The sequence below is a fragment of the Ambystoma mexicanum genome, chromosome 6q, assembly GCF_040938575.1.
Source record: "Ambystoma mexicanum isolate Mex_15411 chromosome 6q, UKY_AmexF1_1, whole genome shotgun sequence".
Taxonomy (NCBI): Eukaryota; Metazoa; Chordata; class Amphibia; order Caudata; family Ambystomatidae; genus Ambystoma; species Ambystoma mexicanum.
Window position 1 is genome coordinate 1,611,683,541 of NC_090937.1, and position 17,443 is coordinate 1,611,700,983.

Below are 17,443 nucleotides of genomic sequence, written 5' to 3' on the forward strand. Positions count from 1 at the left end.
CACAACTGGGAACCCTGGAATCATGTTCTAGGTAATGTGATCCACTGCCGTGTGTCGACCTTACTTGGGTTGTGTTTACACAGGCATTGTGGCGTTGTGACTTGAAGGCATTTGCAGATCAAAAGTAGAGTCTTTAAGGTGATTCTCTGCTGGACTGGAAGTCAGTGTATAACATCTCTGCAGTGTTGATGAATGGGAGGCCTACTTTTCAGGCTATAAAATGGGTCTGCCGCTGTCTCGCTTATGCTACATAGGCTTCCCTTCTTATCTCCTTCTGATCATTGTCACCACATCTGCCTATTTATTTATTTATTTATTTATTTATTTATTTATTTGCTTTCCCATTTGTATAGCGTGCTAAGCTCTTGGGCATCACAGCGCTGATAGATAAAACTAGTTACACAATAAAAAGAAGCAGATACTACTCTTGCATTTCCGGGCTGGGTGGCACCTTCTCACCGCTCCCAATGATTGTGGTCTGACTCGCTCTTAGCCCCTTGACACTCACTCTGGATTCTATTCTGCAATCTAATGACACATCTATGGTCCAGGCATGATATGTTCCCACCTCTGCAATGTCCTGCCTTATCCTTGTTCTTGGTGTACCTAATAGCTTTCCAGCAGCACTATTTTTCTTTCTTGTTGGGCAACTCTTCAGCCCAAGGGGGCTGTTCCTGTTGCCCTCTGTTCTCTATTTAGAGCACCCCGCTAAACTCTATTGCTTTCTACTACTTGTATCTATGCATGTATACAACTTTATTCAAATTGTATTCAACAATTCATCAAAGTATACAAACAAGTTAAAATAACAAATACAGGTAAATAATAAACATTGACAAATTCTCAAGCAGTTGGCAATGATATTCAATAAATTCGAATGATGACAAAGAGCTGATCTTAAATATCATATAACATAAATACCTCCTTAGCGTTATAGACACCCTAAAATCATTACAAATTAACCAAATTGTAAAAGCAGTTAGGCATCTTCTTATGTTGGTCAATTTAAATATTGGAATCAAATATTGAAACCGTAACTTTGCATATATTGGGCAGATCAGAGTAAAATGTAAGCCCAATTCGGTTTGGAAAGAATGGGCAGTGCTTTTCCGATGCTCTCTCCTGCTTATTCCAAAGGGAAGACAAAGAACTATGATATGATGTGATGATATGATGTGATTTATATTATATTAGGTTATTTATAACAGGCTTAATACCCAGAGGTTGCTTCCAAGGCGAGCATATTGCCGCTGAGCTATCCTACCAAGAAAATGTATCCGGAGCAAATTAAAACATAGTCTAGTTACTGCGCAACGTTCGTGGTTGTACACTGTCAATTTTATATAGGGCCGGGTGTCTTTGGTGGAGCTAGAATGGCCCAGGAGGTTAACCTCGTAGTCTGTACCGTCCCCGGGGTTCCCTCTGGTTATGAAACCACATCTATTGGTTATCTGTTTTATTCCCAGGATTTTAAGTGACATAACTGACAGACTAGGGGCTTGATCAACTGATAAAGGTTTCATGATGTGGCTACACCGGGGAAACCTTTTCACTCTTCAGAGGTCTGCCACCTGTGGCTCTCCAGATGTTTTGAACTACAACTCCTATGATTCGTTTCCATTGACTATCGTGGCTATGGCTGATGGGAGTTGTAGTTCAAAACATATGGAGAGCCAAAGGTTGCCGATCCCTGCTCTAGGGTGAGACATAATTTGATCTAAATGATGTTTGTTCAAACAGAGTTATTATTTGCTGGAGAGGCTATCCAAACCTTTAACGGCACGGTGTCCCAGAGCTCCGAGATTGGAACTATGCCAAGTTCACTATAACATTTACAACTGGAGCACAGGCTCCTCCTGCAGAATTGATTTTCTCCAGCCTGTAATTTAAGAGATGATTCATGGCCCCAAACCTCAGCTCCATCAAGTCCCACGGCTTTAGCGCGGCAGTGTCAATGGTATTAGGGTCCATACTGATTTCAATGTATGACCAAAAGCATTGACAGTCGCTATTCTTTGCGTCAGTTTTCTGGTCGCATTATTGATATGTTCTAACCCCCCAGGCGTTTTTCCAAAGGTCATCGCCAGGGAGGTAAAAGTGTTTTGTTCCCGGGACCATGTTACCCTGATTAGTAATATTATCCCCTATTGGATTTATTTTTTTGAAGAAAAGCTGCCCAGCACCGACAGGGCCGGGTCAACTTTTAGATCAAGAGAGGCTATCAAAGCCTCATATCTGTTGATATGATATGATATGATATGATGAGGCATTTGTAACGCGCCTAAACACACGTGTTTCAAGGTGCGACGAGGCAGGGGAGGGGGAACAGAGACAACGATCTTACTAGGCCAGGTGACATTGAGATCGCACAAGTGCTGGGGAGATCGGGGCTTGAAGTGTATGTGGGGTTCGAGAGATCAGTGCCACATCATCCATATAGGCTACTCCTAGCATTTGTCTTTGGCCAAAACAGAGAGCATCTACTTGTGCTTAAAGCAAAACGCTACTACTTCAGACTGGGTGTTATCCACCCAGTAGTTGGTACTCCCATTCCCTTTGATTACATTCGTCCACATTTGAAATGCAGGCTTTGTGCTTCTCCATAGGTCGGCTCACCCCCATTTGTACTGTATTTCCCCTAGTCCTCTTTCTTCTTCCATAGATCACCTTCTCGTGGTTTCTTTCCTTCTGTGCCCTTTCTAACCCAACTCCAGTTTTGCTTTTTCTGTATTGTTCTCAAGTTCACACCATTGCTGCCACTTGCAACGCTCCAATCTTTTAATTTGTAATTACTCTCCAGCTCAGTTTTGCTTCTCTCTTCTTTGCTTTCTTTTTGCCTCGGCCTATTTTAGCTCTTTTTACTTCTTGCAAGCTTTCAAACTCTTTAACTCTATTTTGCTTTTTCATTTTCTATCTTATTTCACTTCTGATAAGATATTAACTCTGACGCTTTTTTTTATCTTAATGCCATTTTCTTCTATTATTTTAAAGCATTAACTATTTACATGAAAGTGTTTTTTTAATCTGATAGAGAGATCTTGAATTGTCACAGTTAGAACCAGAGTAGCTCAGACAGTCTTATTTTATTTTCACGGTGCATTCTGGGATAGGTAGTCTGGCAGTGAGTGGAATCATAGCTATTAGTACTCCAGGGATCCCTCTGTGGTGCTAATAGCCATGTTCCCTTTTTTTAAGTGGAAATATGTTATGCGCTTTGCAATTTTGCTAATTTCTCATTAAAAACGACAAAACCAAAATGGCTGCCAGAAAATAGGAAAGGTACAAGTCGTAGTAGAGCCACAAACAAAGGTGGGGGGGACCTAGGGAAATGTAGGAGTAATGTTGAGGACCTTATTGACAGGTATTTTGACAGAAGTGTTTCAAAAGCTGGAGGAAAATAATGTGTTGCTTTAGTTACTGATGCTTTTGATGTTTTGTGCTGGAACATGAGGGGTTTTAAGAGTTTTTTCGAAAGAAGTACTCAAGATGATATCTTCGGTTTGTTTGATTTAATCTTACTAAAAGAAACATGGTTACTTGTAAATTTTAAGTTGGATGGTTTTACTATTATGAGTCAACTCGCGACACATGAAAATGGTGCTCGTCTGTCGGGGGACTGATAACTCCAAATTGATCAAATCAGTAAAATGACTGAGCCCCAATTATGGAATCATAGCCTCCAGAATGGATTTCAAATTAAAGTAATGTAAAAAGAGTATGACAGTGATTAATCTCGTATTATAATCCCGCTTGTTCCGTGCTAGATGAAATTCTGGTAAAATTACTGAAACTCTGACGGATGCTTTGGGTGGGGGAGAGGGGCGAGCATCCTAATAGCGGGAGATCTGAACTCCTGCTGCTTAGATTTAGGAAATCAGGGGGTTATGGCCAGTGAAATGGGGGTGAAAGGGAAGAAGAGGATGCAATTTTTCAATGAATGGGACTTGATCATTTGTAATGGAAATTTGATGGGCTATCTGGCTCTGGCCTATACTTGGGTGGAAAATCAGGGTAACTCCGCTATTGATAACATATTTGTATGTAGAGACCTGTTTGACAGTTGTTCTGGGCTACGGATAACAGCAACTGAGAAAAGTGACCACAACAGGCTGATGTTTAGGATGTTGGAAAGGGCAGACTATGACAAAGGGGGACATCACATAGACCTCTTGATGAATAGAGGAGTCAAAGAATGGGCTAGGTTTGAAGAAACACCTGAAAAACACACTCAATTCTGAATCAGAATAAGACTTAAGTGCAGCTTGCCAGCCAGAGACATTTTGAGACTTTTTGTGGTAGTTAGACAGAGCACACATATGTGGGCCCAGGAAAGTCACTGAACATAAACACTGGTTTGGCCAGGTAATCTGGAGGCAAAAAAAGAGAATTGAGGAAAAGATTGAGAGATTTGATGAAAGCAAATCTTGAGATGGTTATTTATCTGAGAGAAAAAGGGCCTTGACTATCGCACATCGTAATTGGTGCAGGGCTAATAGAAACTTAAAGTTTTAACATCAAGGGGCAATCATGTTAAAAGAGTTGACCACAACAAATACCCGAATCATTTGGTCACTAGTAAATGGCGCTAAGACCACACAGTCGAGCTCTCAATCCAATTGTGTGTCGGAAGCTGCATAGTGTGCCCACTTTGGAGCACTGTTTGGAAAGATTGACTTAGATGCTGCAAACTTTGCCTTAGATGTTCCGTGGCTCCAAGGAGTATCAGTTGAGGAGGTACGGTCTCTAATTATAAAATCTTCTGGTTATAGAGCATGGGCTTTCAAATAATATTCTAAAAGCAGAATTGAAATCATCGACCATCATACTGAGCACTCTGTTTAAGAATGCCATTGAAGAAAAGCAATATCCTGCCAGCTGCAAGTCTGCGGTTCTGGTCAAGATCTACAAGAAGGGTGAGTCTGAACAACTACCACCCTATAACCCTTCTTGAGGCAGACAGTAAAATCTTTGCAGGGGATATTCTTTTGGAATTGGAAAATTGGCAGCGAGCTGGGGTATTCCGGATAGGCCAAGATTGACTTCGGACTCTGTATTTCAACCTCTCTGAATGGATTGGTGATTAATATGCCGAGAAATGAAGTTGGGCAGGTGGGTAACCCACCAATTAACATGGCCCTGGTGGATCTGAGCAAGGACTTTGACACAGCGAACAGGGAACACCTGTGGCAAATGTTTGAAGTGTGGGGGATCCCATTGGGCCTATTGGCAATTTTGGTGTATTTGCACCAAAACACCGTTATCCATATTATAATAGATGGCAAGGGCCACCTCTTAAGACCGATACCCACAGAGAGGGGAGTGGCGTAGGGGTGTATCTTTGCCCCCTGCCTCTTCAATCTGTGTTTAGCAGATTTAGAGAACAATTTGGAGGCACAAGCATTTGCAAGTCCTAGAATTGGTGGGCAAAAGATGAGCTGGATAGCCTACGCGGATGACGTCTTGCTCATTGACTATGCTCCTAGGAGTATTCAGCAGTTATTATGAGCTATGCGTGACTATGCAAGGATGAAATCGAAGGTAATAGAGCCAGTACTGGAAGTAACATACCTGGGACTTCAGCTCGCTGCCCATCCAAATAAAGGGTGGTGGGGGACAGGCTTAGACCCAAGGCAGACCAACTAGCGGCTCAAAGATGAATCATAAAACAATCTTGATAAAGTTCTACAAGGGTAAGGCCATCCCCACATTGTTGTATTGTATGGATATTGAGTCCCAGGCGTGTACTCTTAACTGGGATCCCCTGGAGGGGAGAATATGGAAGAGGGCGCTGACCCTACCCATGTCACTCACCTTGGTGGCGCTTCGCTATGAATTGGGGTTGCTATCCTTAAGGGCGAGAATGGAATGGAAGCACTTGAAACTATATATGCATATCTAATCTCTAATGGATAAGTCATGCAACCGAAACAACTTAGGCAATCTAACTCATTGATGAAAGGGCTGACTAAGAATGTGAACCTAATCCTGCTTAACGTTTCTAGAGCAGTGAATGATCTGGTATCAAACCCAGATGGGCTGAAGAAAGCACTTGATGACTATGATTGGAAAAGGACAATGGACGCCTTGCGAGCGCTGAAATTGCATGGAAGCTTCTCTTTCATAGATAAACCAAGTGGCACGCCTCCCAGCTATCTTATTAAGTTCCCAGACAGCAGAGTTCGTAACAACATGCCAAGATTTCGTTTAAATCTGCTGCCAGCGGGAGAAATTGCAGCAGGCTTAGAGAAACACCTTGCATTGATCACTACTCTATATGTTAGTTAGAAATAAAACAGTCTCTGTACCACGTTTTGGTTGAATGTCAGGGGACTAGAGGTCTGGCTACACACTCATTCCTTAGATTCGTTTGTCATCTAGGGGGATGGAGACCATGGACTTTTGGTACCTCCTGCCCTTAGGGAACGCAATATTTTTAACAATTGAACTTCTAAAAATGTTGAGAAAACGTAAACTGTATAATGAATAGCTATAAGGACTGGTTGGTTGGGAATAACAACTATGAATTGCAATGTACACATTTGTACATTTTACTCTTTTGTATTATGTGAAAAGTCAAATGTTTGACTAAGACACATTGTTAATAGAAGAAAAAAAAGGGATACCGTTCCTTTACTGTTTACCTTGTGAATTGAATGGATGCAATACTGTGGAGAGAGGCATCACAAGTCATTTAAGGGATCAGGACTGGGGTTTGTATGAGAGGATGTATTGAGGGGGTGCAGGGTGAGAGGGAAAGGGGAACCATCCCGGGCTGATGGTAAAAAGAAGATAACAGATAAGGGAGAGGTGCTGGCCATGGAGGAAACCCGACAGACACTTTGATATAGTGCCTTTGTTTTGGGCAATCTAATGAACCCATGCCCCCCTCCAACGCCCCAACACACTCTCCCCAGGGTGCTAATATGGGCTTTGAGGAAGAGGGATGAAAAATGATAATGTCTAGTATTTCTTTAATGTACATACGTGTATCAGAATAATGACAGAAGTCACTCTTACCCACTCGTGTATTAATTATATCATTAGACACAACCATCCTTTGCAACAGTCTTCCCTGTCTCTTCCCCTGCAGCCTAAGCAAGGGCCCCCCAAATCCAAAAAACAGTATCCTAACAAAAGACCAGCTCTACTCAAGTGTAACACTACCTGAAATGCATAGCACAAAAACAATGGCTTCCACAGCTTCACATACAAAGAAAGGACCACACAAGCACACACAACCAACCATAACTCACAAACACACAACTGAGAGCCCAATCTAGTGCCTCGCCAGATAACCCATATGATAGGCAAACATGAGCATAGTCACAACAACAGACAACCCTGAAAAGAGAACACACAACGCAACAGTCTGCACACCTCACCCTCAAGCACACTCAGCATAATCCACTGACACGTGTCATCAAAGCCTTTTAGATGACAAGTGCAGCCACAAAAGCATGAATAAAGGCCACGCCCTGACTAAAGGTCAGCAACAAAGCAAACAAGATTATAAGTGATAATAATTAAAGTGATTTCACAAAAAAGAAAAAGAACACACACTCCAAACAACAAAGTAGAGTACAGCAACCACAGTTCTGTCAAGCCTTGGACATCTGAGACTTTATCCACTAAATGTATATCTGTCGGCCATATTACGATTATCGCTGGCATCAATGTATTTAACACCGGCAATCATTTTGATACTAGCAGTAGCATAGCAGAAAGGATTTTACCAACTGTGTTTCACCTTTCTGTAATGGACATTATTTTGGCACTGATGGTAATTAAAAGTTACCTCTATCAGTGTTCATAGTGGCTATTCTGTAATGACATTGTAATGACACTGTTGGGTAGACATATGCCTTGGTTTGACAAACTCAGTCTACGAGTGGTCCTTGTGAGATGGACCTACAACAGAGGGCGTTTCTGGGTTCCACCCATGAAATAGACCCCCCACATTTTCAGAATGATTTGGCCTTATGGGTGAATTCATTTAGAGACAATTCAGAAGCTTGAATTTGGCTTCCGTTTTGAGGTCCAGGCATTTCCAGAGGCCATGTCCTATGACATGCTAAAACATACTGTTAGGGCAAATACAAATTGTAAAAGGTTAAGCTCTGCAAGGAAAAGGCAATACTAAAGGAAGAAAGTAAGGGAGCAGTAAGAGAGCACTATGCGTGACACCAGTTATTGCCTCAATACCGCATCGAAGATACCAGAGACGTTATTCACTCAGACAACCATATCGAAGGATGTCTGCATACACCATTGGAGCTATGAGTGAATCCTGACTAGGGCAGAGTGACGTCATGAAGAGAACATGCACAGAAATGATATGTGAATACTGTGGCAATGAGACGTGAGGCGGCGGGCCAATACCGCCCAGGTAATGCCCCCAATGCCCTAGTTAACGAAGCCCCGGGGGCATTACCATGGGCGGTATTGGCCCACTGCCTCGGGTCTTATTGCCATTAGTAACCCAGCCCGTCAGGGGTAATAATGGCATTTTTTTCTGTTTAGAAATGCTGTCGAGTTTCAAAACAGAAAAAAAAGTGACAAAAAAAATGCCCGCCGGGAAAGGGAAAACGTAGTCCGCTTTCCCTTTCCATGGTGGCCATCCGGAGCGGACGCGCTGGGAACAAAAGTGTTTCCAATGCGTTTGCTCCCAGGAAAAGAAGAAAAAAGAAGGTAAGTGGGGTTGGGAGGGGGGAATGGAAAAAAAAGAAAAAAGAACTGCGGCTCTGGCAGGGGACGATGGAAGCCTCCAGCCGTGTCAATGCTCGGAGCGGGGATGGCCCTGCTCCGAGTCTCCACATGCCTGGAGGCTTCCATCGTCCTCCACCTGAGATCAATGGAAAGAAGGTAAGTGGGGTGGGGAGGGCAGGGAGGTGGGAGGAGGGAGGAAAAAAAGTCTTACCTGAGTCCCCGGCGGGAAACAAGGCAGCCTCCAACCATGGGGAGGCTCAGAGCGGGGATTGCTCCGTTCCTCGTTGGCTGAGGGGCTGCCACGCCCCTCGCCGGGAACAGAGTACCCGGCATACACGGGATACACGGGAATACCGTGTGGTATGGCTCGGAAAAGAGCCAATTAACATGTTGGATTCCCATTGCAGCGCGCGTGCCGAGTACTAATTAAACAATAAAGATGTAACTGAAGTTACAAGAGAAAAGTCATTTGGATAAAAAGAAATTATGTACACCAGAAATAAGTGAAATGAAACTAAGTGAATGTACATATAGTGAAACGCAAGAAAAATAAGGCCTATAGAAGTTTGCGCAGAAGAAAATATAATGTCACAAGAGTGGCCATGATGAAAAGATGGGCGCTGGACTCGTGTTGAAACCAATCAAGCTACCTCAGAAACATACTGGCGCTGCAGAGCTAAGAGATGCTGGAAAAACAGCTTTGTGTGAGGAACAAATAATATCTATTGGCCTGGGATCAAGGATGCCACCTCAAGGAATATTTACAAGGCACAAAGGGAGTCAATTGGATAAGTCATGTGCGTTAGATACATTTCTCTTAGATTAAGCAAAGAAGAAACACCTTCAAGTGCCAAGTACTGGACAATCAAGGATTCAAAAAGTACATGTGAGGTAGAGCAACCAAGTCTCCAGAGGCCAAGAGGAGTAATGACAGCCAGCCCAATTGAATTAAATAGCACAAATAAAAGGTTGAAATGGAACACATGATTCAAAACTTGAAACCTCAACCTTTTTATTAAGCTTCAGACGAAGATAGTGTTATACCTACACTCCCTTAAATGTCCCACAGAAGAGAACAGTCTACAAGGTCAACTACAAAGAAGAGGCCTTGGCTGAGGGCCTGATCGATGAGAGATGATGCACTAATTGGGCAAGTGGATAGCAATCTGACATTGCTTTCTGCACGTGGCTTTTGTTTTGCTTACGTGCTGCTAAAGAGCCGAATGTCCAAGGTTGGGAGAGAATGTCAACCAATCGTGAGGGTCTATGCAGCACTGTGCTATACATTGTTGCAGAAGCCAATCCGCTGATATTCTGCTATAATCTGTATTACACGTATTTAGAGGTAGTTCCCTAACCAATCCCTCCCGTCAATATGATTTTTAAGTTTGCCAAATAGGATGACGTCATGGCTGATGTACATTGAGGTATATTTTGCTGTATTCTTTGAGTCTGTCTGGTTATTTGGGTCTGAGATCGTTATTGGTCATTCCATCTGGCACTTGGAACACTCCAGGTGTTTCTGCCCAGTGTGACGGCATTGTAATTGTTGCTGTTTTTCACCGGGGCTTTTTGCACACCGCATTGGTTCAATTGGTGGAGGAAAGGCCCCGGGAGAATGTAAAGGCAAGGGCCAGTGAAAATGGATGGCATGTTACAAAAAGTAGCAATTGCATAAGGGGAACACCTATGCTTGTGCCTTTGTGTGTACTTGGGTCCCATCCAGGCAACTGTCCACATTTGCAATAAATAATGTGAAGGAAAGATGTTAAAACAGATGAAATCACAGTAACACTTTTTCTTTCCAATACATTTTGCAAAATGTGCTACTGCAAGCTGTCATTTATTTATGCTGGACAGTATTTACAATGGATTCCCATGGAATCCTCCAGCTTTTATCAGATACAAAAAGAGGCTGATTCCATAGAAATGCCTTAGATTTAAGCCGCCATGAAAATGCCACTCCAGGTGTCTGCTTGTCAACCACGCTTGGATGGAAGTGAGCCAATTCATGACACCTGACCTTTTCTATTGTTGCATGTTTTCTGCGTATTGGTGGAGTAAGATGTCGGGGTCATTAAAAGTGATACCAAAGTCTCCATGTCTAGATTAAAGATCCCAGAGGCGGGTGTTGAGCCTTGTGGAACTCCGCAGGTGACGGTGCGACAGTCTGGTGTGCACGGCTTGTACATCGGTAAAGAGCGGTGCCTGAAAAGCCCATTCTCTATGCACGTAGGCTAGGCAGCGCTAGGCTAGGCAGTGCTAGGCTAGGCAGCGCTAGGTCATCATCTGTTTTGAACGCGGCAGAGAGTTCCAGAAGGACCATGAGTTATTAGATGACTTTGTCTATAATTTGAAGAGCGCTATGGATGGTGTAGATGGTGGCTGTTTCAGCGGTATAGTTTGGTTTGAATCCAGAGTGGTAATGACAGAGCAGGCCATGTTGGTTATTCCGCGCATGGAGTTACTTAGTAACAGCCTTGCACTGTGAGCTAAGGTTGGGGGCATTTGGGTCCCGTATACTAGAAATAGGCACCACAAGCACCACAAGCTCCACATCTCTATGCAGTAGTGCCCTTGTTTACCTTGAAACTATGCAACTTAAAAGGTGATATATTCATTTTGAGGAATATATACTGTGCAGCAGAATGGACATCTATAATAAAAGCACCTACTATTAAAGCTCTCCCCACACCTTTCCAATTCATGCTCATCTATCTTTGCTTATATGTTGGATCTCTCTGGGGATTGTGGGACATTTAATTAAACCTTCATTCAGGTTAGCCTGTATGTTTGCTAGACTTCCTACTTCTTAAGGAGTCCGCTTAATCTCTGCTACAAAACAACTCAATATTTACTTATCATTTCAGAACACTCCAGTCCAGTGTTAAATGGAAGCTGCTCTTTCAGTCTTGAAAATTGCCCTATTTTACATCATTCATTCATATGTGACATTTTTCCATCACCTTTTGCCATCCACCTTTTCAAGACATTCTTGCCAGGCACGTAAAGTGTGTACTGGTCCTATAGTGAGAAGCCCACATTTTGAGGATCTTCACATTACTACTTCTGCTCTCCAATCTCATGAGCGGTCCTCCAACTGTCTCATTGTGCTGAGCACCAAGTGAAGACAATCATAATAATAATAATAATTTAGCATTTATACAGCGCTACGAACCCTCAAGTATCTGAGTGCTGCTTAATATTACCCACGGTGTGTGGTGCTCATTTATATACCTTGGAAGGATGAAAAGCTGAGATTTGCCCTGCTGGGATTCGAAACTGTGTTAGCAGGCTCTGCACGGATGTCAAAGCGAGCGCTCTACTCTCTGTGCTATCGGACCGGCGTAAGAACTGGCTATCGGACCGGCATAAGAATTAAGAGATGATGTAAACATTTGTTATTTAATTTCCAGCCGCTCTGGTGCCACCGTATAGCTTGGTTTAAAGCATGTTTTCATTCACTTAATGACCATAGTCTTCTGATACTTTGTAAAGTTTGGGGGAGACCAGAACTCCCACTGCTAGAACCTGTGTGAAGTTTGTCCATTGGAATTCTGTTTTTCTTGTTCAGATTCCGAAGAAATAACGTCGGAGATCAACATCTTAGTTTTTATTTGCGCCTAGAAACACTGGTTTTAGAGCACGTTATACATGACATATATTACACATGATATGGAATAACCTCATACATATCAGCCTACAAACTGTCCTATACTCTTCTCCATTTAGTAATGATTTAGATTGCAACAATATGCCCCTTTCCGCATAACCCCGGTGCCATAGCACCACTACAGATGTGATTGCCATGATGTATAAGCTCAGTAGCATAAAATAACCGTACACATGTGATAATGGCATCCTACTCGTGTCCGTGCCTTCATAGGTTCCATTGAAGGATTTGCATCCATCCTAAAATGTTTTAAAAGCTATGTCATGGAGAGAGGGATATTTTATTTTCCTGAACTGCATTCAGAATGTTGATAGATACCATATTATCTCCATATTGTCTACAGGACATATCTTTCTGCTATATCCCCGGATGCCAAGTGTGCATATTTTTTTTATAACTCCTGTTTCTTTGCAGATGGGACAGAAAGAGAAGTATTCCCAGGTCCGCCTCATGATGTGCGAACTGATGGAAAGACGATCCCAGCTCTTGTCTGGCACTCTTCCGACAGACGAGCTCCTGGAACTCAAGCGCGAAGTCACCACCAAGATTGACTACGGAAATAAGTAAGCAAGATGTATGGATGGAGTATACATGATATGATATGATATGTCATTTATAACGCACCTGTACACAAGGGTTTCTAGGTGCGACAAGACAAGGGAGGGAAGACAAGACAAACGATCTTACTAGGCCCTGTGACATTCAGATCATGCAAGTGCACGGGAGGAGGAAAGGGGAAAAGTATAACACAGAATTACCCATCTGCAATATCAGAAGTAATAGATAGTAGGAATATTAAATAAACCTCTTGGTGAGGCGGAAGGATATTATGGAGGCAGTGGGATCTACTATTTGCTTTGGTGTAGTCTTTATAGGTACAAATTAGGGGTTTTGTAAACATTTAATTGAGTTCTGTGACATTGGTGACATTTTCCATTTTTTGTTTGCATAAACGTGCACAATTTTGAATGTCTGGTAACAAATGAAAATCTGCAAAAATGATGAACTATATATTTTAAATTAAACATATTTAAATGTGTATTCACTTTTCAAACGTTCACAATTTGAAACACAAAATGTATGCACAAGTGCATGAAAATGGACACAAAATCATTAGAAATTGTACAGATATTCAACAAATCAAAGTATGTTTTAAAATATCTCTTAGAACATTTTGCATGATTTAAAAATAGATAAATATAAAAAAGGGGTTCTGAAGAACAGGCTTATTATAACTACAAAAGCATTATTATAAAAGTGGAAAATAGAAGTTATAAAGATATTTTTAATATGTGTAGACATGTTTCAACTATTTAAACACAACAACATAGGAACTGTTTATAATAAAAAAATATATATATCCTGGTTTGTATTTGTATTTATCTAAAATCTTTCAAAAATGTCCTCCAAATTAAAAAGAAATAAATTATTTTGTTTGTAATCGTATTTATGATTGGACCTTCGTGCCACCTTTCACAACATAGACAATAAACATTTTTTAAATGTTTTAAAGTATCTAAATATCGACTATAATTTAATCCTCTTACACTGTATAGTGATTTTCTGGTAATTCTATGAGCTGTTACTGGACTGCCTCACCTTTTTTGATTAAACACTACACATTAATATTATCTTAACGGAAAAATATATACTGTTCTGATTTTTCTACACACTATAATAACTGTATTGATGTTTAAAATTATTTTCCTAACTTTTGCATCACCAAAACCCCTTTAATAGTTTCAATTTCCAAAGTTGGGCAAATTTCGTACAACTGGTGACATGTGGCGGACATTTCAACTAAATTCGTGAAAACCAATTTTTCCAAAGTTCACACAGCCACAGGGTAAAATGATGTTGCTGCTATAACTATGATAAAAAAAAGTCCCTGAATGGCGAATATGAAATCTTTGCAAGGAATTTTGCTTCTCTGAGATGTATTTGATAGGATAAACATCTTATCATGTTTATTCTATAGGTTTAGAGATTGTAGATGTGTGCCCAGAAAAGATTGCATTTAATTTGCTGTCTGTGCAAAAGTTGTGGGAGGTACTCACTGCTCAGGATGTTTGGTCCCAAACTTGCATCATTGTCTGTATAGCCAGAATGTGGCTGTACGTTTGGCTGCTTCTTTGCTGAATTGTGCAAGCAGTGTTGGGCACTGGGGAGGGGTTATTTGGCGTTACATTTCCATTGAAACTGTGAACATTTCAGGGAACCGACCTGGCTATTGTCTAAAGGAGGGTTGTACAAATCCAGTTCTCGGGGTCGGAAATATGTCTGATTTCCAGGCTACCTGTTCCGGATCAACTTCCGGGGCACCTGTGGTCCAGGGATGAATATTGGTTTCTAGACCATCAATCAGCCCCACACCTCTAATAAGCCAGTAGGGATCCAAACAGATTTGAATAACAAGCAAATTATAATCCTCCTTGACCAATGTTGGTAACGTGGATGGAACGGCAGGCTTATCTCCGAGAGTCCATGGATCGTTGCTTTGTTTCAACACAGCGAAAATACAATAATTACCCAATGTTAAAGGGACTGTCCAGTCAAGGTTGTATTAAAAATATCTACTTCATTAGTAACAACAGTCTAACAACACTATTAAATACAACCCACCCTCTATAGGAATGCAGAGGACAGACAGTTTCAAAGAAGGAAATGGGATGCACTCTGTATACTGACAGGAGGGTAGTCGGTATGGTTAATAACCACAACCATTTGTTAAGATTTTTTGGCTTAGCACAAAGGGAGCAATAGGTCTTTAAATGTTTCTAGGGGACTTCTGTGAAGGACCAGAGGGACAGAACCACAATGTACCATGTTCTGTAGATATTCTTGATGCTCGACGGGGGTAAAACGGCTTCAAGGCGCTTTGCAGGTTTGCGTGACCGAGTTCGAGTTGGGAGTCCGTTCTTGGTGTCAGGCGGCAAGAAGGTTTGACGAGTGAAGCTAGACGAATGGCTGCAGACTGGCCTAAACAGCGGATCGAGGTAAGGAATTGTTGTCTCACTGCTGATTGGTGGTTCTGGAGCGCTGGTTGAGAAATATCTGATGACTTTTAGCGATGGCAGCTTGACAACGTTCCATTTAATTAAACAATTCAAAAAAGCACAGACAAGCCCACCGTGCGGATGGTTGAATCCCACACACTACTCCTCATTAATATTAATGAGATACATTTGCAAACAATGATCATAAATATATGCAAATTTGTGCTCATGAATATTAATGAGGGGTATCCTGAAAACCCATCAGGATTCCAAGACTCGAGGCCTGGAGTTGGACGATCCTGGTCTAAAGGTAGGCTTCAGTTAGTTGAAGGAGTACAGGGTTGCTATCAGGTACAGAGTCTTAGGGAAGCGCTTGGAAGCCAGAAAGTAAGATACGTGGGTGCAGGAAACTAGATCTATCTGGGCTAAAGCACAGAATCTACTGGTGACTCTCAGGTACAAGGTCTCACAGTGGTGTTATTGGGGCAAGGATCACCGACCTACGGGAGGTGAGAAACCAGACTCATGTGGGGGGGATTAGGGCAACTCGCTTGAGCCACTGAGGTGGAAAAGTAGTGACTGTTCCAGGCCTGTATTCCAGAAAGACCTGTCCTCTTATAGTGCTATCACAGCAGCTCTCCTGGAGGAGATGAAGTTCTTGTCTCAGGGGGTGTCTTGAAGGGATGGGGTGACAAGGAAGCAAGATTACCAGGTGTGGTAAAGACTCGACACCTTAAGGAGATATTAGATAAGGTAGAGTTGTGTTAGCTTCAAGTTGTGGCTGAAGAAACAGGTGTGGGTGGTACAGGTGAAGTAGGGGCGATGGTGTGCTCCATTATTTAATTTGCTTATTGTCAAAGCAGATCCTGCTTAATTAGCAGCACAGATACAACTTTATTTGACTGGTCTCCAAAGCAAGCTAAAGGCATAAGGAGGCAATTATGCATTGCACCCTAGATAGTCTGAAAAGATCTTAGGCCGCCGGAGTGATTACAGGTGATTTATGCATCATTGGACACGCAAGCTGTGGAATAAGGGGCATGCATCTCCGGGCTACTGAGCTGTGGAATACCGGGTGTGCAGCTCCATGTTCCTGGAGATCTGTGGAATATGGGGAATGCAGCTCCAGGCACCCAAGCTGTGGAATACGGAGCATGCAGCTCCATGCTCCTGGAGAGCTGTGGAATACGGGGCGTGCAGCACTGGGCCCCCGAGCTGTGGAATACGGGGCGTGCAGCTCTGGGCTCCTGCAGATCTGTGGAATATGGGGCATGCAGCTCCAGGCACCCAAGCTGTGGAATACGGAGCATGCAGCTTCATGCTCCTGGAGAGCTGTGGAATACGGGGCATGCAGCACCGGGCCCCGAGCTGTGGAATACGGGGCGTGCAGCTCTGGGCTCCTGAGCTGTGGAATACGGGGCGTGCAGCTCCATGCTCCTGGAGAGCTGTGGAGTACGGGGCGTGCAGCACCCGGCCCCCGAGCTGTGGAATACGGGGCCTGCATCTCCAGCTCCCGAGTTTTGGAATATGGGGCATGCAGTTCCATGCTCCTGGAGAGCTGTGGAATATGGGGCATGCAGCTCCAGGCTCCCAAGCTGTGGAACACGGGACCTGCAGCTCCGGGCTCCTGAGCTGTGAAATGCGGGGTGTGATCTTCCGGGCTGTCGAGCTGTGGAACACGGGGCATGCAGCCCCGGGCTCCCGAGCTGTGGAATACGGGGCCTGCAGCCACGGGCTCCCAAGCTGTGGAATACGGGGCCTGCAGCTCTGGGCTCCTGAGCCGTGGAACACAGGGCCTGCAGCCCCGGGCTCCTGAGCTGTGGAATACTGGGTGTGCAGCTCCATGCTCCTGGAGAGCTGTGGAATATGGGGCGTGCAGCACCAGGTTACCGAGCTGTGGAATACGGGGTGTGCAGCTCAATGCTCCTGGAGAGATGTGGCATACGGGGAGTGCAGCTCCAGCTCCTGAGCTGTGGAATACCGGGTGTGCAGCTCCATGCTCCTGGAGAGCTGTGGAATACGGGGCATGCAGCTCCGGGCTCCTGATCTGTGGAATACGGGACGTCCA

General features: G+C 43.2%; 1 protein-coding gene across 1 annotated transcript in view; it reads left to right on the plus strand.

The window, feature by feature from the left end:
* Nucleotides 1-17,443, plus strand: part of LOC138516908 (dedicator of cytokinesis protein 2-like) — a 2,920,848-nt gene that overhangs the window by 177,158 nt on the left and 2,726,247 nt on the right. The window contains exon 6 of the mRNA XM_069632364.1: nucleotides 12,794-12,942. Coding sequence (XP_069488465.1) covers nucleotides 12,794-12,942 — 149 coding nt within the window. The remainder of the gene's footprint in view (nucleotides 1-12,793; nucleotides 12,943-17,443) is intronic.